Raw genomic sequence first — 21,089 nt, 5'->3', positions numbered from 1 at the left:
AAAATTCTCAATCAGAGCATTCAGGATTAGAGCCATTTAGTCAATTATAAACCAGCCGCAATTCATGATGAAGCTATAAAATGAAAAAATAACGATACATGTGTTTTAGGCGGCAAGTTAACAATCTATCTTATGCTTGAAAATTTATCTTTAAAAGTACAAACACATAGGAGGTCGATTTTTTGGTAGAAAATAGATTGTTAACTTGCCGCCAAAAACACATGTATAATTATTTTTTTATTTTATAGCTACACAATGAGTTGCGGCTGGTTTATAATAGGTTAAGTGGCTCCAAGCGCTAATGCTCTGGTTCAAAAGTTTAGGGCCACTTTTTTTTCAGAAATTCGCAACGCTAGATGGCGCTGATCCAAACAATTATTTCTTTTACTTACAGTGGAGCTATGTTATTAATTATAAACCAGCCGCCACTTCTTATCTGGATATAAAATTAAAATTTGACAATGTTTGTGGTGTTTGCGGCAAGTTTGCAATTTATCTTCTATCTGAAAATCTACCTCCAAAAGTATAGATATTCTACTTGTATATGGTTTAATGAAATCGTCCGTATGGCTCTACTGAAAAGTGATTGGGATTACTATAGCTACTATACATAACTTCACGTACATTTTACACCATGCTCTCTTTACCAGAATGATCAAATCCAAAGTAAATATATATATGTAAATATATTTGTTTTTTAACAGATCTCTTTCAAACGATTCCACGTAACGATGTAACAATTATAAACTATTCTTAAGTATACTTGTTACATTCTATTTCATTTATAAATTTATAAAAGAAATAGAAACTGTCTGCTTTGCAACTTATGCGTGCGCGCTTTTGTGCACTTTAAACTTTAATTTATAAGTTTTGAGTTTTCAGTTTTCTGCGTTTTGATGTAGATGTCGTGACCAGTCTTGCTCTCTCTGCTCCCGTTGGCTATATAATTTTTTCTATTGTTTTTTTTAATAAGTTGGAGTAATTGACTCGTCTGATTGAGTAAAAAGTTTTGACTCATTTTTCAAATGAAATAAATGTTCCACTGAGTGTCGAGATTTTCTAGATTAAGCCATGGACACGGAAGCTGTGGTGCAGGGATTAACCGATGTCGGGTGAGTTTTTTAAGGTTAAGTAAGTTTAGCCTTCTAGAGCTTTTTTTTGACATTTCGTAAACTAATCCAATCACCTATACTGATGAGGATATGGTTCATAAAATTAGAGATTCATTATAAGATTGCAAACATCAATCATCATTGTATGATTGTTATTTTAAGGTACACCGGACCACTGCTCGACTCTGCAAAGTTCACCGAAGCGTTGCAAACAGGCGCAAAGTCACCAGCATTTACAAAACTAATCTCTTGGTTGACTGATCAGATTGGAACTTTTAGCAAAATCGATGAAACTGTACAGCCAACATCTACCCCAGAGGATTCTAGTCACTTTCTGCTGGAGTTGAGCACGTATCTCAAAGAGCTGGGTTGCATAAACGTGAAACTGACCACAGGCAATGTCAATCAGCGATTGGCGAACATTGATGAAAGATTAATGCTCATCGAGTACTTGATAAGCGAACTTATGGCATGTAAAATTTCGGAAGCAAAAAAAGAAAAGGACAAAAAGGCTGTACAAATCACGATTGTATGTTAATATGTATCTCTAATCTTATCAGCAGTTGTAGGCGTATTTTGTTTTTTTAATCCAACATGTTGACATTGCAGAGCGAAAGTATAACTGCAAAGTGCATGAGGGAAATGCTGTCCGCCTTAAGATTCCAAAAGCCTCCAGACAACATTAGTCCTTCGGTATTATTTAGTAAATTGCAAACAAAAGTTGCTGATGTGATGAAGCAAGTTCCCAAAGAACTTGTAGGCAAGCCTTTGTTCTATGGCGTACTAAACAGTGATCAATGGGAAAAGTTGGATAAACTACACAGCGAAATGAATGAAGAGTACACGATAAGGAGGGAGATGTTGCTGAAACGATTGGATGTTACAGTTCAATCTTTCACGGTGATTAGATTATCTTTGACTAGCAAACTGTTTCTTTTCTATAAATATTTTATCTTTATATTTTTTGTTTATTTAACCTAGTGGTCGGAAAGAATAAGGCCAAAAGAAGATGAGCTGAACAAATGTTACAATTTAAAGCGCGACGCTATGAGACGCGAGCCAGATGTAACTCTAGCCCATTTGTTGGCGGCAAGAGATGATTTGGCGGTCATCGAAAAGACGAGCAGCGCATCTGTCCGTAAAAATACAAAAAGTTCTATCAACAAAGTTATTATTGGTGCAGTACCGGATCGAGGAGGCAGACCAGGCGAACAGCCGCCACCTCCACCGGAAATACCATCTTGGCAGAAAGACAAAGTGCAAGGACCACAAAGGTACGTTTGATAACTGCAAAATTTAATTGGTAGTATCGATCAGCATAATGTATATGATTATAAACATTTTTAGAGGAGGATTTGGAGGTGGCCGCGGCGGTGGACGTGGTGGTGGTGGTGGCCGTGGTGGTGGTGGCGGCAGCGGTGGTGGTGGAGGATACCGTGACAACAAATCCGCTTCGTCGAATTTCGGACAGAATTTCGATAAACCGCAGCAGCAACAGTTCACGTCTTATTCCAACCCAAGCCCTCAGTACACTCAAGCTTCCGGATTCGGTGGCGGGTATGGTGGTAATCAAAACTCTTTTTCGTCCAGAGGTCAAGGATCCGGTTACAACAACCGAGGCGGTGGATTTGGAAACCAGAGCTATGGTAATCAAAATTCGGGTGGATTTGGAAACCAGAATTATGGAAATCAAAGTTCTGGTGGATATGGAAACCAAGGAGGTGAAAATTCAAGTTGATATTTACTCAATAATAATTTCAGTACAAAAGTTTATAATTCAATGAATATTTAACAACTATAATAGTACTTATTATGCATACAAATTTTAATAACTACTTAATTTACATAAAACTTTTTGCTAAAATTGTATTGACTATAAAATTGTATTTTACACCGTCGTTTATACAATGATATTTAACATTTCATTAGGTTACGATAGAAAAAGTGGAGGTGGTCAAAACAGAGGCGGCCGCGTTCAAGGCGGCTGGAATCAAGGCGGAGATTCTGGTTACAATAATCGTAATCAAGGGCAAGGCGGAGGACGAAGGTATTAACACAACTGTTTCATGCCACATATCACCACGTTCGTGACATTCAATTTTTTAACTAGTTATTTTTACCGTATAAATTAACTTATCTATGGAGTTTTAGAGCTTCATTAAGCATTTTTCTATAATTACAATTACAAACTATAGAAAATAATACTAAATGGGTGATTATACAATTAAATCATGTAAGTAGCTTGTAAGTAAAACAAAGTTGCATTGAATGCAGTGTATTTGCAATTTTTTGTTAATTAAAAGAACTGAACTATTCTCAAAAAATTTTAGAGATTTTTTTTTCACTCATGAAGTCGTAGCGATTTCTTCACTCACTCGTTTTTTCAATTGATTTGAACTATCCACACTTCCTTTTCTTTTCCTATTTTCATCGACACTAGTTTGATTAATTTCTCTTTGGAGATTTATCGCCATATGATAATCTGTATGCTCATTAAACTTACCAACCAAAATCAATTGATCGCATTCTGTACATTTTTTAAAATTATCGTTTGAGTCGTTACGCGAGTCTGTTTTAATGAAAAATTTTTGAATGTTTTTTGGTTTAAAATTACTATTTTTAGATTTCGAGGATTTTTCTTTAGATGTTTTACTGCTACCAGTTTCTTTGTTTTTCACTACTTTTTTTACTTCACTACTTTTGTCCGTATCCTTTGACGCACGTAAATATTTTCTAGCTTCCTGTTGCAAGTTTGGCGGTAACATTTTCACGATTTCCACATCTATATTGTTTAAATCTGGAAACATCTCTTTGAGTAAATCAATTGCCCCACCACTATTACAAGAGTTTTGTTGTTCCGACTGAACACTCTGAAATTCTGGCTTTTTGGATGTAGAGGGCCGACTTTCAAGAAAACATACATCGTCATCATCTTCATCATTATCAGCAAACATGTCTGGCGATTCAATGAACTCACCAGACGTTTGAAGTGAATCAGTATTTTGATGGTCACTTTCAGGAGAGTCGGTTTTCACAACAGCAACTTCAACTTCTGGCCGCTTCTCCTTGAGAATATTCATAAAGAACGATTTTTTGAAGTTATCGCTTTTTAATGATTTTTGAATACTACTACAAGGAGATGATTTTCTGCGATTTGGCTTTGGTTTGGATACCGGAGTAACTGGCTTAACACTTTTACTTTCCGTTTCCTTTCCAAAAATACTCTTATGAATTGCTTCGGTGTCGTTGCTTCTTTCACTATTTACATTTTGATAAGTCCCTTGCACGTCTTTGTCTGCTTTTAAATCTTCTATAACACGGTTTTCGATGACAGTACTTGTAGTTGCTGTACAGATAAAATTATCATTACTTGCTCCCGTTTTGAAAAAGTTGACAAAGCTTTCGCTTCCTCTTGCTTTAATAAATTTTCCTGCTGAAAGCCCAAGAAAGCCAATGGATTTCAACTGCGTTGCTTTTACGACAATATTTAAGCATTGCTCTGCCATTCTCTCGGGCTTGTACGACGTTAAGGCAAGAGATTTGGACTGGCATACTAAACTGTTGTTTTGGAAAAAATGATAGCTAAATGTTAACAACGACGCCCTCCGTTCATTTTCATCCTGATCTTGTTCAAGCCTTTCGCATACCTCAGCTGACAATTCTCCAAGCCAGTGCTTTAGCTGTAAATATTTAATTTATGTAATAGAGTTCAGACACCCTCTAACTTTCAATTGACTTACCACTTCGATATCTACTATGGCTTGCTTCCCTGGAAATCTTTTGCAAGCTCCCAAAGACTTTGAAACTAATCTTGGGGTCACAGGCTCGTTATCTATACCTCTTGCTATATTGTACAACCAAAGCCTGAAAACCAACAGTATTAAAAATACGCTTTTACACAATTTATTACTACTCAAATATAAATCTATTAACCCTGTTTTTTCATCAAAATTATTCTGAAGTTGTTGTAAGGAGAATGGTAATAAATCTGCCATAACATTACATTTTAACAAATCTATAACTATGTCTCCCAACTTTCCTCCAAGATGCCTGACTTGTTTAACTGGCAATGCTCCAAACAGATCAGGAACTGAAGATGCAGGCAAAATTGTTTGTCTGTTGGGTTTATGAAGACCACATGCCAATTTAGCGAGAATCTTTGAAAAATAAAGTTTACAAGTGAATTACACTGACAAGTGATGGTTAAACAATGTTAAAGACAAACCTTGTTGAAAGATATGCCTGCTGAACACTTGAAACCTGTTACTTCAAAAATATCTTTTCTAATAAGTTCCACAAGTGATCCAGCAATGGCTAATCTCTGAATTTGAGGATCTTCTGATGCTTCGGAGAGCCAAGTTTTGAGACCTTCCTCTCTCTTTTCTGTATATATTCGTAATGTATAATCATGTTCAAACTTGAATTACACTTAGTAAGACTGAAACAAACCTTCATTATTAACACCAACTTCTGAATGTCCTACGATGTAAGTGGTACTTAATTCAGTGAACAAATCACTGGATTCAATATTTTCCTTGGCTAATTTTTCATCGACAATTTGTGTTATATCTAAATAAGCTTCATCAACACTAGCTCTTTCTACAATACTACAATGTTTTTTCAACACATCGATGACTTCTCGCCCAGCACTTCTGTATCTACACATGTGATATGAAAAATATGTGCATTTCAACTGCTGATCGATTAACAATAGAAAATACTAACTATTATACAAATTATATATTACCTGGAAGTATCTGCTTTTCCACGTAATGGGGGAACTGTTGCTAAAATGATTTCAGGACACTTTTCCTTTGCTTCTTCGCTGCGCATGTGACGAGTGACACCAAATTCTCTGGCCTCGTAATTAACAGCGATAATTCTAAGCGAAAATCGAGGGTTTAGTTAGCAAAATGAAATACTTAAATGGCATTTAAAAAGTAGAAAGTTTCAACAAATAAGTAATTTACCCTCCAGATCCCCATAAATTATACTGCACTACGGCCAGAGGTTTTCCTGCATATTCTGGCCGTAATTTTGTCTCGACTTGACAGAAAAAACAGTCCATGTCAATCAAAACCACTATTCGATTGCCTAAGCTGACCATTTTTCAAACGTAAACAACAAATATCACTTCACTTTTAATAAAAAAATGTAAATATGCGCTAAAAAAACTAAATATAGTTGATTTTAAAACTACAAATGAAATATGAATAGTATGTTTTGCTCTAAAACCATCACGGCGCACATTATACCAGATACACGTTGACAAATTTCATAAACACTACTCCATTGATCAGCTGTACTTTGGACAGGTGTCGACAAGTCGACTTGCTCTATTTTCCCGCTTCCCGCTTTTATTTTCCGATTTATTTTCGTACGAGTGCGCATGCGCGGCTAAGTTAAAAGTTACGCGCCAAAATTACGAAACTTTCGAAGCGCTCCAACATAAAAATTGAAAATGTTTTTGGTAATAATAAACTGCGGTGTATACTTGTTAAAAGGTTAGTTGGGTTAATAATGTAATAAACAAAGGTCGAGAAAAATTAGTTTGATCTCCATATTTTCTATTTTTTTTTACTATGTGTATAAATGCATGATATTGGCATATCACAATATGCACCATATTAATTTACATATACATAAATAATGTTTGTATACATATTTATTCATCGAAATGATAGATTAAAACAGTCTAAAAAACTTCATCGGAATTCAGTTTTATTTTTTATTGATTTGAAGCACGACCAATACGTGGGAGTGCCCCTTTTTTATTATTATTATTATTTTTTTTTTGCAATATTTGTAAACTTAGATAAAAAATACAATAATCGTTATTTGTTTACTCAAGTCTCGAGCGCAGGGCAGAATGCACGATTCCACCCATCGTTAATTATGTTATTAGACATCTAATATAGTTATTTTATTAACAATCTTATACAATATACGTATTTCAAAGTCTTCATTACAAGTGAGTATGCGCAGGCTGGGATCACACCAGTCGAAAAAAATTTTACAATCATTACGGATTCATTTTGTTTTCAACCACTTCGACGTTGATTGATTGCACAAGGTTAACTTTTTTTGTTTGTTTGTTCAAGGAATGGAGCGTTACCGAAGTTTACAAAAACACGTAGGCTAAGTGTCATTATAATCGACCAGATAAACACATAAACGTGTACATATTCATATACGTATATATCTCTTTTTGTTCCCCTTATTATTAGTCCATTCATGTAGTTTTACTTATAACAAGTACTCGAAACAACATTTTTTTATTTCTTAAATACTGATGAAACATTTTTCTCTCACTACCAGGTACGATTTTTCATTACACACATGAATTATACTTACTCGGATGAATTAATTGACAATAATCACGTGTCTACTTAATGATACCCAACACCTTCTCAACTCGATACAAAGTAAATGTAACGAAAAACCCCAATTTTTCAATCACATGATCAATTATTCAGACATTCAACCTACAGAAAAACATAATAGTGGCAGTAGGCCCGTTAAATTTCACACCTTTTATTGTAAAGAATTTAAAAAAAAAACGATATTCTATCACCGCACATATATTTAAAACATTTTTCCCTGTAATAGAGTACAACTTTTTTTTTCGCCGTTCCAAATCTCGAAAAGTACAACGTTACTGCAGTGACGAAAAACTGTTTTTAAAAAAAAAAACAGCACTGCCTGTGAAGTACAAAGAAAAATCAACGCCAAGTGACGTTTATTAGGCGTATCAATAAACAAGACTGAATTCTAAACAACGTAGTTGAACAAACACGTCCACTTAACAATAGAACTCTTACATCAGCAATAACGATTCAACTCCCGACGTTCCAACAAGTAATTTTTCTCTTTTGACACTTGACATCCTTGCCACTGTTAATTATCTATGTAAAAAAAAAAAAAAAAAAAAAAGGATTTCAAACGTCTTTCTTATTTGTTCTCGTACTATATGTGATCATGTACAATTTTATGACATTATCATAAAAAACAGGAGCACCGTGATGAAAAATCGCCACAAGACAAGCAGAGAGAACAAGGTACATGGATGAGTACACACAATCAGTCGACTCGTCGTCTTTCACGAGAATGTACAGGGGAATAAAAACAAACAACAACAACGAGTGCAGTCAGACTAGCTGGGCCCAGCTTCATCCGGAAAACAATCGTCAGAGCGAGAACTTGGTCGAGTCCACCAGCGACAGACTGGACGAGTGAAACTTCCTCGAGGCGGTGGCCACAGGACTGGCCGGGGCGGACATGGACAGGGCAGAGTAGGCATGTCCGGCAGCAACGGCCGTGACCGCGTGATGGTGCTGCGAATGATGGTGCGGGTGATGGTGGCCACCGGACGAGGAGGAGGTGGTCCTCTGTCGCCTGGCAGCGCTGGGTCTGCCGGGTAAGAGCGGCGGGGTGGAAGCAGCGGAACCCTGGCCGGGCATCGGACTGGCTCGGTTGGCGCGCTGGCGAGCGTACAGTAGAACGCCGATCTCCGCGTGGCCGGCCTCGAGGGCGATCTTGAGCGCCGAACTGCCGTCCACGTCGACGATGCTCGAGTCGCAGTCCGGCTGGCCGAGAAGGAGCCGAACTATGTCGCCGTGGCCGTGCTCCGCCGCGCACATCAGTGCCGTGCTGCCGTCCTCGTCTTGGAGGTTTATCGCCGCGCCCGCGTCCAGAAGGAGCCGCGTCATGTCTATACGGCCGTGGGACACTGCGAGCATCAGGGCCGTCTGACCGTGCTGTTGGAGAAACGAGTTACAGTACTGCATTAATGTATATATTATATGTATACTCAAGGGTATAAATGACGCGAATAGACCCATGTAACAATCGTGTTCGACTCGCGTTTGGTTGCCGAATCAAATATTCGTAAGTATATGTAACTATGAATGTATCATATTATCATTCTTATTGTTGTGTTTATGTAGGTACACACATGGCGTTTTAATATTCCCCGCCGACGTAACGACGTGTTCACTTTACGTATACGTAGCCACATGAAAATAAACAACCATAGACCTGTACGTGCTCTGAATACTTGGGAGTGTAATTTCAGTGGTGGAGAATCAAATGTCAGTCACACCGCAGGTGTGATGTATGGATGGATATAAGTGTGTACACTCGCACGAAGAATGTCATCGACGTGTCACGACGTTACAAGTGGTTGAATTACGGATATACACATACGTGTTACACTTCGTGCAAGAGATCACGATGGGCAGATAAGCTGCCCTGGTGACTGCGACTTTCTAAAACAGGCACGTTTTGTCTGGTAGTTGTGTGGTTTCTCTCGAGGTATCCGTGGAAAAGGGATGAAATTTACCATTCGAGCTTATATTAGCTTGACGACGCAGCAAGGAGAGCCGTTAAAGAAAAAGGGGGTCGCGAAAAAAGTAAGCTCTGAAATCGGCAACAAAAAAAAAAAAAAAAAAAAACTCACCAGTCTCGCGCGTACGTTGACGTCCGCCATCTGGAAGAGCCTCTTGATGACCGAGGCATTGGTGGAGTTGCGCACCTGAGCCAGCGCGGCGAGCATGACCGGCGTGTACCCGGCGTTGTTCGACCTGTTGACGTCGCAGACCTTCGAGTCGAGTAGTATCGACACAACGTCAAAGTTGGCGTGCGACACGGCGTAGTGCATGGCCGTGTTGCCGCTCGAGTCCATAAAATTGACCACGTGGTGCAAAAGGTCGCCCGAGTGCTGCTCGAACTGATCGAGGTAGAACTCGACGCTGTGAGGATCCGCGAGGGCGGTCGACGACACCTTGAACCACTCGTGCTGGACAATGTTGCTCGCGTTCTTCACTCGACTCGCCAGAGTACTGCCGTTACTCACTTTTCTGTAATTTCACAATGGAGATTGTTTTTGCATATACCACTGTGTGCTATACATACATAATGTGTCCGAGATGACATACCTGAGGTTGTCGTCGAGGACTTTAAGGGCGGCCTTCATTTCGCGCGACAACTCCATGGGCGGTCGCGGGCCTGGCGTCTTGGGCGCCTCGAGGACCATACTCCTGACCAGCTCATCCTCGTCTTGGGCTCCGTTACTGACCTCGGCCGGTGCTTGTTTCTTCGTCGCCACGTTGTCGTTCGACTCTTGCTGCTGCTGTGGCTGATGGTCCGCGCCGTCGTTGTCCGGGTGCTGGTTATCGGACGATTGCAGAGCAGAGAGCGCGCGATCGGCATGCTTGTCCAGGCTCTGTGACCTGTTCAATGATGTTCAATCCAAAAAAAAAAAAAAAAACAAAAAAAAAAGAGGTGTGATGACAACGGGACGTTAGTGGGAGCTTTTTGTACAAAAACATCAACAATGAAACAATAATTATAAAAAAAAAGAGTTCCCAGCCAATTGAAGTTGAAAGTTGGGAGCGAAAAAACAAAGTGAAACTCCATTAGGCGACATCGCACATTTTTCTCTCCATTAGCGCGCACGACAGTACACGGTAAATTAAACAAACTCGTGATTATAATTGCACGCGTCAACTTTCACCCTTTGACGAATTTTCATCCAATTAATTTGACGGCCAAAAAAAAAGATCAAGTAGAACAAGTTGATTACGGTCAGACACGCAAGTGCGTTTCCTACGTAGAGTAGTGCTTCATCCCCCTTATATTGGGTTGCTATACGCATAACCTACTGCGCTAACGAGGGTCCGTGTGTACTCACCTTGTGCCCCCCCCCACCTATATGTCGTTGTCCTCAAGCTCGTCTATATGTATATCTACACCGGTAGCTGTTTAGAAATCAAGGATTCGTAATTACTGGGGGTGGGGTGGAAGGGTAGTTTGCGCTCCGTTCGCGGATATCGCGTGTATGGAAAACAATAAGACGACCACACGCGTCAATTGGTGTATATGCATGCACTTGTAGATAAGAACGACGAGGCTGTTGCTCTCTGGTCTTTGGATTTTACAGTGCGAAATCTCGACGCTCTTCGCTGTGTAAATATGTACAATTGTTTATTCCCGGGAACAAAGCCCTGTTTTCCTTTCTTTTTTTTTCATTAATTTTTTTATTATCAGTCCCTGTGATTTGTCACTCTTATCGGATGGATACGTCCTTTTGGATTTTAACAAATTGCTTGTGCCACTATGTAAAAAAAAAAAAAAAAAAAAAAAAAAAAAAAAACACTACTCTTTATTTGGTCTCCTTCTCACTTACATGAAACGTCGTGGCCAAGCGCTTCTTGTATTACTACGCTTGTATCGTAATTGTATATACGATATCGTGCACAGATACTTAATACTGTATACGGCAAAAGTCTACGTGTCAATGATATCTCGTTCGCCTATCCCTATCCAGGAACGACTGGCTGGCTGTCACCTGCTGCTGGGAAACGTCAGCTAGGACACATACAGCACCCGAGAGTGCGCGCGCACTTATCGACTTATTACTCTCATTCCCCTTTGGAAGGAAGCAAGGGTTGTTGGTGCAAGGTATACCTGATGTAGGAGCTGGGAAGACGGCAAGGATAGACACGTTTTCCTGTTTTTTTTTTTTTTTTTTCAAGGTGTGTATAAATATGAGTTTCGGAAAACTTTACGACTCTGTTGTTGCAATTTGCTTCTCGCTTTCTGTGGAGTGTGGCTTTTTTTACGATTATTTAAATCTCCACGAGACAGCTGGTTCTTAATTTATGTGCAATCGTGTGTCGTCGACGCGTCGTCTGGCGACCGAGAGATTGCGGGCTATAAATAAATAAAAAAAATGATAAAAATTCAAATGCACCTGCTTTTATATTCTCTATGTAAACAATGTTAACGCGGAATGAATAGATCAAGCGAGAAAAATACGCTTTACTCGGAGCACAAGAATTTTGCTGTCAAAACTTTGATAAAATTTGCCTGATTCTTAATTTCTTTTTTTTTTTTTTGTCATCCACAAATGACATCGTTAAGTTTCTCGTACTCCAAGAGGTTGTGTATACAGCATGTACAGAAAAGCCCCAACGAGAGTCGAGGAACAAAAAGTGATTCACCAACAAAACAATCGAAGCCCGACATTGTAGGTACTTGGAAAATTATCTCAGACTCTGTGCACAAAAACTCCATCGCAGCTTACGAGTCGTTTCAACCTTGACTGACTAAAACCTGTGCTCGAAAGCTCTGTCTCAGCGTAACTTTTATCAGTGTGTACCGTAGAGATACAAGTGCAGTAAGTAAGTATAAATAACGAGAAGATAAAGAGGAGGAGGAAAAAAAAACTCGCCTCCACTCGAGGCAAAAAGTCCCTCCTATCTGCTCTGACGTGGTGCGCGTATTACAAGCGAGAGAGGAGAGGAAAACGCCGCATGGCACGATACACGATAAATAAATCTCGAGTGCGTTTATATGGACCGGTGTGGAACCGTTTTCTGCCGTCCATGTACGTATACGCGCGAGGATCGAGAGACAATAGTTCACGCGCCGGCTCCATTAACGGGTATCACACGTTGCGCTTCGCACAGATGCAAAAGAGTAAAGCGCATATCGGAAGAGCAAAATATTCCAGTCGGGCGTTTCTGTATTTATACCGGTCGCCGTGTGATTCATCGCTTGAGCCCATGTGTGTACATTGGGCACACCGCACGGAAAAGGGAGAAAAGTAAAGCTCTCGACGATTGAAGTATCGTTCCGCGATTTACATGTATAGGTGAGCGCACGATTTATTTTAAGTAACAACCAAAGAAAACAACTCACTCGTCGCCCAGTTGGTCCAAGCTGCCCGTCCAGGTGTCCTGCCTGACGAGCTTGGCCCTCCTCATCTCGGCCTTGGCCTCGGCGCTCATGACCGGTATCCTCGTTGGTATGGACCTCGCGGTCTTGGCGCCGCTCTTGTCGGTCAAATTCCTGCCGATCTGCTTGCACTCGTCGCAGTAGTTGGTACTCGAGGGGGAGAAGACCCCGGGCAGGGACGGCCCGACCGACACGTCGACGAGGACCTTGCGCCGCGGCGAAGTGCCGAAATCCCTGTGTACCGGGGCAGGAGGCGTCTCGGTGGCGCGGCTCACGCTGCTCGACAACTCCCGCGGGCTCACACCCACGGCGATCGACCTCTTGGGTGGCGCGAGCTCCTGGTGGCGCAGGACACGCAGACTCAACGACTCGTCCGTCGTCTCGGTGCTCGCGTGCGCCGTGCTCGGTTGCGCGCTCACGGACTTGCTCAGCCGCAACTTTGGCGACCTGCGTTACGTGGGATTATTTTATTTTTTGCTGTCACCTTGCGGTTTCGCGAAGCGCGTCGTTTCACGTGTACCAGGGTATAGTCACATGTATTATGTTATTGGAGGGTCGCGTGATCGCCAACTCTCGATTGATATCGCCGTGGAGTCGCACGGTAGCTCGGGGTGTATACTTAAACCTCCCCCCCCCCTCCCGTCTTCCTATACACCCTTTTTGTTCTGCGTTGCTTCGGCACCTGTTTTACGTGAGTCACGCTCTAAAGGTGTGCCTTAGGTCGTGTTTCATTATTATTATTTTTTTTTTTTTTTCATACTCCAAATCACTGTGCAGATGTTGCCAAAGTATTCATCCAAACGTTATTGCCCAACCAAGACTCTTGGTTATCAAAAAATCACGCCGGATAGAAAGAAAAAAAAACCACGCATCCCACGAGTCGTGTATTATACCTCAAAAAAGTGGGGGCGTATAAATATATAGGTACACTTTCACAGTTATAATGTATAATATACGCTCGATGTAACCAAGAGATTGTAAGGTGTACAAGTGCGCTGCATCGTCTATAGCTCATTAGCCGTGAGAAACCCCGTGTGTGTATATACTGTACATGTGTGCGCGTCTACTTGACTTTCACGTAAACCTCGGGTGGTTGAGAGAAAATACATATGCTCGTATACAATGAGCCTTTCTTTCTCTTTACTCGCAAAGTACCGCACGATTTCGGCGCGTGACTCTATAATTTATACGATACGCGACGTATCAATGTTAAATAACTGCACTTGTATGATCGGTTACATCAAATGCGACGTAAAATTGGAAGAAAAAAACGTAGGAGAAAAACTCACCAAAGTTGGCTGTACGAAGTCTGGACCTCCTTGTTCCGGCAAACGACGGCAGACAGGGGTTCCCTAATAGTCCCGTCGTCGTCGATCCTCGTGCCCCTGTCCCTGGTCTTGACACTGCACTGTACAGCCTTGGCGCTCGTAGGGGTGACAGGCACGACTTCGGCGACGGACTGGGTTCCCTTGGCCACGAGCTTGGGCTTCGTCTCCGGGGCGCACTGCGTCGACTTGGTCCAGAGGACCACGGGCTTTTGGGGCTCCGACTGGGTCGACTTTGTCGAGACGGCCGGGCTCGGTTGTTTGGCCACCGAGAGGAGACTCGCGCCGAAGCACTGGGTACCCCTGGACTGGGGCCGCGCCCCCGTTTCCGGTCTTATGGACACGGTTTCGGCACCGCGCGCGCTCAGAGCCGCCGCTCGCGTGTTCGTCGACGTCTCTCGGGTCTTTGTCTGCGGTTAAAGGTAATCGTTGTTTTTTTTTCCTTCGTTATAGGTAATTAGAGAAATGGGTGTGCGTCTCAGTAAAGATTTATTTATTTATCGCGCATAATTTAACGCCAGACGGGTAATTACGGCAATTTTTCACGCTAGCGACTGACAATTGCATTTAGGATTCCCAAGAGTAGATAAGGGACGAGCGAAATATTGCGGCGATGGTTTTCCCTGGCAAATGGATGAGGTGGTATCGAATCGCCGCGCTACTTATGAAATCAACTGCACACGTAATAATTATATACGTGCGTTATACACTCGTTGTGTAAGCGTAACGAATTAAAAGCACAAGCTTCGCACAAAGTCTCCACTTTCATATGATCGTTTGTTGGGGAAAACGGAAAGCAAAGTCGTTAAACGCGTACGATGTTCTCGCGTCTCTGCGAATCGGTAAAAACGAGGAAAGAAAAACTTGGAGGTGGGAAAAAAAAAAAAACATACACACAGGGCGTTCCAACTCACCTGCTGATGGGAGACGCCAACGTCGCGGGTGACGACGGCACAGGAGGTACCTGCGTCTCTCTTGCCAGCCACACCTGGGCCAGTCTGATGCGAGTGTCCCGAACGGAGTTTCCTCTGGCTAGCCAGTTGCCTGAGCAGGATCCTCCTCTCCTCCCTCATGACCGACAGCTGCACGTGGAGCAGCGGTATCTCCTTGACCTGTTCCTCGAGCTGCTTCATACGCTCGAGGGCCCCGGCCATCTGCTCCCGTATACTCTGCAGGCATGGCCTGTTTGCGCCACCACTACTACCGTTGTTGTTGTTGTTCTCATTGCTGCTGGCACAGCTGCTGCTGGTGCTGGTTGTGATTGCCCCATTGTTGGCCCAGCCCGCGGCGACGCGGCTCACCGGTTCCACCTCGGCGCAGGAGGAGTAGGAGGCCCGGCGTAGCTGTTGCTGTTGTTGCTGTTGGATCACGAGCCTACTCGAGGATAGCGAGGGGCTCGGGCTGCAGCTGCGGCTCTTGTTGCCGACACGCACCGCTGACTCGGACTCCCCCCAGTCGGCGCTCGAGGAGTGCGGCCTGCTGCCGCCGTTGCTGCTGCTGCTGCTCTCTCCTTCGCGCTCCTCTTCGTCCTCCTGCGGCTCTTCTCTTGCGGCTCCGATCTCGGGTACCCGCCTCGGCTCGACGCACGTACTGCCATTCGTGAGGTACTCGAGTGTGCAGATGCTGCTGCACGTGCCACCGACAAATTGCAAATGTGTTTTTACTTTTTCTTTTTTTTTTTTTTTGTGTGTTTTATATGCGTAGGGAGAGAAATTATCTCGATTGTAGGTTCAAGCCGCCAGACAGGGACGAGAGAATTTAACGTAACGTACCTCGGATCGAAGGTGTCGATGGCCGCGCTTCGGCTGGGACCGGTGTACGATTGCGAGAGGGCTCGCTCGAAATTGTTGAGGCTCTCTTGCCAGTCCCTGTTGAGTTTGATGCTGTCGGGGCTCGGCTTTGGCGGTGGTTTCGGCGGTGTTGGCTTCGCAGGCGGCGGCACTGGCTTGTACTGTACATGTGAATTTTCAATCGAGTTTTAGTTTTTGGCTCTTAAAATGATTTTTCAATTGGGCCGCTGGGCCGATGAACTTTCGCCGCTTCGGCTGTATATATATATATGTGTATATATGCTTATGCGTTCGACGCTTTGGTTTACGCTTTATTGCTCGTAATCTAGATTGCACAAAGCCAATTATACAATTTTAGCGCGAGCCGACGCGAGGGTGGAAAGTTGATGGCTTCCCCGCGGATGATGATAATTATAATAATCCAATAAGGCGATATTTTAGCGTTGGAAAATAAATCCCCCGTCTCTCGTCTCGGGGGTACTAGAGAAAAAAAGAAGAAAACAAAACAAAAAAAACTTGGGTAGGGCGCTAATTTTTTTTTTCTCTGTGACGCAACAGCTCGAGCAAACCGAATATTCATGGAAATATATATATATATATATACACTCTTCGATTATCGAGTAATTATCGGTGGGTACTTAAAACGCTCCGACGTGTATACGTGCTAAACAAAACGCTGCGAGGAGAAAGCTCTGTGTTTTCACATTCTTGAGTAAGTATATAAGCACCTTTGAAATTTTTGTGCTCGAAACCCATCGGTCGAGAGGATACAAAAAGTTTGTGCTCATTGCACCACAGGTAATTACGAATATTTGCATCTCCCAAACATATGTAGTTTGACAAAGAGTTCCTCGTTACGTGCTTTTAAGATATGAATTTTAGTAAAGTTTTTTTTGTATTTATTGCGATTTATTGGTGCTCTCTGAGTGATGAATTAGAAAAAATATTGCTCTTTCATTTCGGAAGCTTCAATAAAAATGATCTAATGACTTTTTAAATTTCATGAAAAAGTTTGGTGTAATATTTTTTCTTGGAACTGTTCGTATGTACGAACGAAAAGTAGCATCCTCGGCACGCCGATGGCAATTACTCACCACGAGCGTGTTTACGTAATAAAAAAAAAAAAAAAAAAAAAAAAAAAAAAAAGAGGAGAGATATAGCAAAAGAGGCAATTTAGTTAAAGTCAAATCAGTTTGTGGGTAATAGACAGTATAAACTGCACATAGACGACGCAACTACGCTGCTCGTACCCCAACGATTCGCGATCGCGTTAACGATTTTTCAAAATCATCGTGTATTTCAAACCGATACGCGCATGTTTGGAGTCTAAATGGAAAAAACTAATGTATTCTAATCTCGGCTTACACATATGATTTAAAAACTGATCGTTAAGACAAACTTTCCTCGCCGAAGCGCGTCTCTGGTACATTATATGCTTATCTGATAAAAATATACATACACCGATACACGTCACAATTAAGTCTCACCGGAGATCATATTAACGGCATGTATACCAACAAACAAACAAACAAACAAAAGAGCAAACAACGCCGACACAAGCACCACAATTAACCACGTTATATATACCTCATGATACTTTATCTTGATCACACAGGATGTTTTGCCCCTACTCTTGGCGCAACGAGGTAAGCACGACGGCATCGCTGTCACAATAATTATTGTCCCACGCTCGATCAAACAGTGCCGATATTGATTATCGCGCGCACAGAAAAACACAAATACCCTGTATTGTACAACTCAAAAGTAATAATCCACGGAGCTTCGCGTTATTTACTATCGCACCGAAAATTCGCTATTGACGTTTCGTCAAGACGAAGGTGAGCATCTAGTGCAACGCACTCGCTCGCAAGAAGGTACATAGACGCGCGTACTACCCACGTATAATATACTTAACAGTTGAGGGCGAGCTAGCACATTTTAACGTTTAACACGCCTCCCCCTCCTCCCGCCGTTCGCTCGTATACACAATACATTTCAAATCATCTGACGAGCATAGTACACGTACCATGCTTGTGTATAGGTATATACCCTATACGCACGCGTTACATTAATGTATCGAACTGTTGCGCACAACGCGTGTTATCGGCGAGCTGAGATAACGGGCTCTCCAGCGCCGGCTCGAAGAGCTGCGGTGGTGTTTCGCGTGATTTGTTACAAGTACATATGCGCTCTTGAGCGTACCTAATTAGAAAAAAGAGAAAAGAGGCCATGTGCCGCTATCGATTCATACAGTGACAGTCGAGCTCTGTTTTCCGTAACTTTTTTTTTTTTTTTTTTTTTTTTTTTTTTTCTTTCATTCGACAGGTTCTCCTCTCGGAAGGGGAGCAAAAAAAAGGGCCCTCCAAAAAATCTCACCTCCTTGTCCCCGGGCAAGCCGAGCAGAAACTCCATGGACTGGCACTGCTTCTGCCTGGCGCGCCTCCTGCGCTTCTCCTCGTTGCCCCGAGCTATCCGATCGCTGGCCGCTGCCTGCCAATCCTCGCAGTACCGCACAAAGTCCAGGTCTATGTGGTAACCGTACGGGCAGCACGAGCACTCGCTCCCGTGGCCGACGCCGTTTTGCTTGCCGGACGAGGAGGTGGAGGCCGATCTTGACGTCGCGGTCATTCCCCCGCCGTACCTTGGCGTCATGTTCCTTGGTGAGAACAAGCCTACGGACCACGATGCTTCGTATGGAGAAACTGTTTTTTTATTATTATTAGAAGGGGAGACGCTGTCGGTTGAGAAAGTTGGGCCGAGCCTAAAGGGCCGGATCAAGGGGGATCGCCTACAGGCTGCAGGTATACACGACTCTACTGTTGCTTATACCTCTTTTCGGAGAACACAAATCGTTTAGATCGTGCGGATACGCTCAAACTGTATACTACCGAAAAGGTCCTTTAATCTCCTCTATTTTATGTTATACACACCGGCCGCGCAAAAGTTATTTTCGTAGAGAAAAAACGAAACCCTTGTCGGTATATTGGCGGCGGGTGAGCTAAACGCACATGGGACTCGATCGATCGTTCGCACGTGGGCGCGATTACACGCGTATCATAAATTACCACGGCCTGCTGTTTGTTATCAAACAGTATGTAGAGGTGCACGGTATAAGGTTCCACCAGCCGGCCGAGATAAGATAGACGCTTTTTTTTTTTTTTTTTTTTTTTCTACACTGCATGTAACGAGTGCGCAAGTGCTCGTAAATTGTAGGTGTACGCGGAATCGAGGGGACAGAAATAGCGCTCGTTGGGGAAAAAAAAAGAAAGGAACGCCGATCTTCCTTGGGGTCTAAAAATATGTTAAACTTGAAGAGGAAAAAATAATAATAAAACCCAAGACGGACACGGTGGTCGGGTTACCCGATAGGAGCGCGCTTTTTTCTTCTCCAGCGTGTATTATAATAAACCCATCGCCGCTTTGAAGTAAAAAAAATATGTTTTTCGATTTTCTTTTTTCATTTCCGAATGAAGGACCGTATACATGACACTGGGAAAAAATAAAGACCGCTATGCGATGTGCGTGTATAAGAACTACACAACCGCAACCTGTGCGGTGTCGCCGTTACTTGGACCGAGAAAAAAAATGAAAAGGAAGAAAAAGAAAGAGAAAACCGGCCTTGAACGCGCGTAGGAGAGCAACAGCTTATTGTATACCTATAAAATCTCGCCAAAGACCTTAGGAGGGTCCACTTGTGTTACGTACACGAACAACATATTGTGTGTCGCGTTAGCGATGATTTTTACAACAAAAAAAAGTGCTGCTTTCGATGAAAAGAATAAATTAACGCGTTCGCTGGTTCTTCCGTTTATTTGTGCGTGACACCTTTTGTAACGATTATGGTAAATGTTTGAGCATTCAAATTCAAGGGTATAAGTAGGTGTTTATTGGATCGGGTACTTTTGAACTGACAGTTTTAATGAAGTGCCTTTGCCAAATGAGTGATGTATTGGAGGCTTCGATTTTTTTTTCATAACATAATCCATAATCGGATTAGGAAAAAAAAAAAAAAAAAAATTGCGTCTCACTCGACTAGTTAATATTAATGAGATATTAGGTACTTAATTCGATTCTGAGAATAAACTTTCCCAATGTGACATCTCGAGTAGTCGTATAAGCGTATAGGTATTAATAAAACATACGTGAAAAATAATTAGTAGCGTTATATGAATGAACCACGTAAAATTCAAGCACATCCGTTAACGTCGTTGAAAGAAAAAACATTAACAAAACAAATGTCGTTTTATATTATGTGGTTCATCAAGTGGCCTCAGTGGCACACATTAAATATTGATTATGCTTGCCGCAACATTTTGTAGTGGGTGTACACGGCAGGTATACCATTCCATCGGATTTGTCAAGCCAATCTTGAGATCTAGAAATCTGACGTTCGCAAGAGAAAAACGAGAATAAGACGAGGTGTATACTGCAACTTTGATTTTGCAACGCCGTAGCAATGAAGGCGAATTGCATCAACTGGACATGTTTATACGCATACATATACGTGATATCACGCTTTTGTATTTTTTCTTTGTAAGCCGAGAGGAAGGTAATAAATAGCCCGAGGTGCATAATTCTTAATACGCTGGAAATTTTCGTATTTCATGACAGAAATCCTGCCCCCAGTGTATCATTATACAATTTAACAGCACAAGCTCCCACATCGATGCGGCGCGTATGAATTATTTATCCATCATTTTCCAAAGGTAATCATCTAGCTGTTACTTGAAAAAAAAAAAAAAAAAAGTATTCAGATTGAAAACAATAACATCCACAAAATCCTAAATTCAATGAAACGATCCGAAAATCGGTTGATACCGATCACCGCTAAAATCCCCAGAAAATCAAAGTTAAAAAAAGGCCTGCACTACACGTATGTTCGCGAAAACCGCAACAGCAGCATCCAAAGCGACAATACCTGCAGCACACATTGCACCAGCGCTCATCATATCCCGATCTTGTATACCTGTCCCGGCGTCGCTGAATAGCCGAGTTCTGCTCGACGTTGCCATGGTCGTCGTCATCTTGCCCCGTGTATCCTATACCTACACACCTCACACACTCGAGTTCCTCTAGGCGAGCGGCACTTATTGGCGCTCTCGCCTTCTTTGGTCGCGACTTCT

At 42.3% G+C, this 21,089-nt stretch overlaps 3 protein-coding genes across 5 annotated transcripts; 1 reads left to right on the top strand and 2 right to left on the bottom strand.

Moving 5' to 3' along the window:
* Nucleotides 1–912: 912 nt before the first annotated feature.
* On the top strand, nt 913–3,436 carry LOC106641816 (protein FAM98A). The gene is made up of 6 exons (XM_023389632.2): nt 913–1,112; nt 1,275–1,641; nt 1,722–2,012; nt 2,094–2,386; nt 2,460–2,833; nt 3,042–3,436. The coding sequence occupies exons 1-6, from the start codon at nt 1,072–1,074 to the stop codon at nt 3,164–3,166; spliced, it is 1,491 nt and encodes a 496-aa protein (XP_023245400.2). The 5' UTR covers nt 913–1,071; the 3' UTR covers nt 3,167–3,436.
* On the bottom strand, nt 2,917–6,373 carry DNApol-eta (DNA polymerase eta). The gene is made up of 7 exons (XM_014356271.2): nt 6,083–6,373; nt 5,860–5,994; nt 5,562–5,770; nt 5,338–5,495; nt 5,046–5,269; nt 4,853–4,976; nt 2,917–4,792 (listed from the first exon to the last, which is right to left on the bottom strand). Exons 1-7 carry the CDS (start codon nt 6,217–6,219, stop codon nt 3,458–3,460), a joined length of 2,322 nt encoding a protein of 773 aa, XP_014211757.2. The 5' UTR covers nt 6,220–6,373; the 3' UTR covers nt 2,917–3,457.
* A 218-nt stretch (nt 6,374–6,591) lies between these two features.
* Kank (KN motif and ankyrin repeat domain-containing protein 2 kank) lies at nt 6,592–20,990 on the bottom strand. 3 transcript variants are annotated; one of them, XM_089595942.1, is made up of 9 exons: nt 20,933–20,990; nt 18,343–18,638; nt 15,949–16,127; nt 15,091–15,802; nt 14,141–14,586; nt 12,816–13,298; nt 10,049–10,342; nt 9,571–9,970; nt 6,592–8,869 (listed from the first exon to the last, which is right to left on the bottom strand). In XM_089595942.1, exons 1-9 carry the CDS (start codon nt 20,988–20,990, stop codon nt 8,300–8,302), a joined length of 3,438 nt encoding a protein of 1,145 aa, XP_089452068.1. In that variant the 3' UTR covers nt 6,592–8,299. The 3 variants fall into 3 exon arrangements, with proteins under 3 accessions (XP_089452068.1, XP_089452069.1, XP_089452070.1); XM_089595943.1 differs by lacking the exon at nt 20,933–20,990 and having other exon boundaries at nt 18,343–18,729; XM_089595944.1 differs by lacking the exons at nt 18,343–18,638; nt 20,933–20,990 and adding an exon at nt 17,554–17,845.
* Between the last annotated feature and the right edge of the window lie 99 nt (nt 20,991–21,089).

The sequence above is a fragment of the Copidosoma floridanum genome, unplaced genomic scaffold (assembly GCF_036245765.1).
Source record: "Copidosoma floridanum isolate Cflo_tuat_1 unplaced genomic scaffold, Cflo_Japanese_pri ptg000029l, whole genome shotgun sequence".
Classification (NCBI taxonomy): domain Eukaryota; kingdom Metazoa; phylum Arthropoda; class Insecta; order Hymenoptera; family Encyrtidae; genus Copidosoma; species Copidosoma floridanum.
Note: the sequence above shows the minus strand (reverse complement) of the source record. Positions and strands in the feature narration are given on the sequence as shown.